Raw genomic sequence first — 1,506 nt, 5'->3', positions numbered from 1 at the left:
ATGTGATTGGCTGCTTAGAAATTAAGTGTTAACGAGCAGTTGGACAGATGTACCTAATAAAGTGGCCGGTGAGTGTATGTCACGTACACGACAAGGTGGAGCTGGGGAGGGGGCGGGATGATGCATCAATGCACGCAAGCAACGAGCAGTATGAGCAAACTAGAGCAGCGTTAGGTCGCCACGCAGCAGCTGATGAGACCGTGTTGTTGGCCAACAGCTGTTTACAGCATCTGGACTACTTGGCCTGCCGGGACTGACACTCAAACTCAGATTATTCTTCTCAGGGTCTGACATCATTGGGACAAGGATCCTAAAGATGTCCCCGAGACCCCTTGGCGCTGAAGTGTGCTACACAAATGAATCTGCCCTGCCTGAACAAGTACACATGCACCATGAAAATGACCTTAAGGCTCAGAAAACTCAACATGGAATATTCCTGAACCTGGGAAAAGCTCTTCTCTGCATATTCCCAAATAGGAATTACACAAACCCTTCAACAGTTTCAAAGTCTCTGAATAATAAACCAGGAAGGATTCACGCCACAGGATGCGTTCCAGATCTACTTCCATTATTACTGCAAACTGTCAGAACTTCAAATAAACGTCCATTATCATTGGGAATATTTGGTAAAATTTATTAGAGTAAAAAATAAAATAAGAAAACTGGCAAAGAGAGTAAATATTTGGGGTTGCGTGGCGAGTTAAGAGGATAAAACTGTCCACACCACAGACCAAATGTTAAATAAAAACACTTCTGGTGTAAAGATACCGGAAAGCAGAAGAGAAAACATACTGTACATCACGCGGTTACGTTAGCTCAACGAGGGATAGACAGAACAGCTTCAGGAACTCCAAATACACATTTAGTTCACGTTGTTATTCAGGGAAACTATCTAAAAGACGGAAGAGTTTTAGAAAAGATGAAAAACAGTAAAATAGAGGTAAAATATGCAGATTTCTGTGAAGTTGCGGCGTGTTGATCAGACGCGGAAGCGGTCGGAGAAGTTGGGCGACTGCGGGACCGTGAGGGGAACGTCGCTCTTCTTCACGGCGACGGGCTTGTAGTGACGGATGGGCTGAGCGGCGTGAACCTGCAGAGAAGAAGAAGAAGAAGAACCGGCGTCAGACTCCAGACCCGCTCACGTCTACAGGAAACTGGTCTTAGGAGACATTTACACTGCTATGTTTCCCATCAACATGCTATGTATCATCATCGTTGACTGAAACAAGTATTGAAGTGGACCGAGTGGCTGTTTCGGGTTGTTTTTGTTAATCTGAGATTTCTCCAACACGGGTGCGACAGGTTTATGGTAAAAATCTGCAAGAAACGGTCGGAGCTGTTCAGGATTTTGCAATATTTGCTGTGATTGAACTTCTAGTGACACCTAGTATATTGTAGTATAAAAGAGAAGTACTTCAGCAGTCTGGATCCTGATTACCCCCGTTCTCCACTCTCTACACCAGGACTGAGTTCAAGGTTTCCCTCCTCACACATCAATGCATCCAT

General features: G+C 44.7%; 2 protein-coding genes across 2 annotated transcripts in view; both read right to left on the bottom strand.

Annotated features, from left to right (window-relative positions):
* The window catches only part of tpk2 (thiamin pyrophosphokinase 2), a 34,151-nt gene that overhangs the window by 1,148 nt on the left and 31,497 nt on the right, over window positions 1-1,506 (bottom strand). The window lies entirely within an intron of this gene.
* Window positions 614-1,506, bottom strand: part of tpx2 (TPX2 microtubule nucleation factor) — a 12,895-nt gene continuing 12,002 nt past the window's right edge. The window contains exon 17 of the mRNA XM_034875828.1: window positions 614-1,090. Within this exon, the coding sequence (XP_034731719.1) occupies window positions 980-1,090 (111 nt within the window). The 3' untranslated portion in view covers window positions 614-979. The remainder of the gene's footprint in view (window positions 1,091-1,506) is intronic.

This window comes from Etheostoma cragini, chromosome 7, assembly GCF_013103735.1.
Source record: "Etheostoma cragini isolate CJK2018 chromosome 7, CSU_Ecrag_1.0, whole genome shotgun sequence".
NCBI classification, from domain to species: Eukaryota; Metazoa; Chordata; class Actinopteri; order Perciformes; family Percidae; genus Etheostoma; species Etheostoma cragini.
The sequence above is the reverse complement of the archived record's forward strand: the minus strand, read 5'-3'. Positions and strand labels throughout refer to the sequence as shown.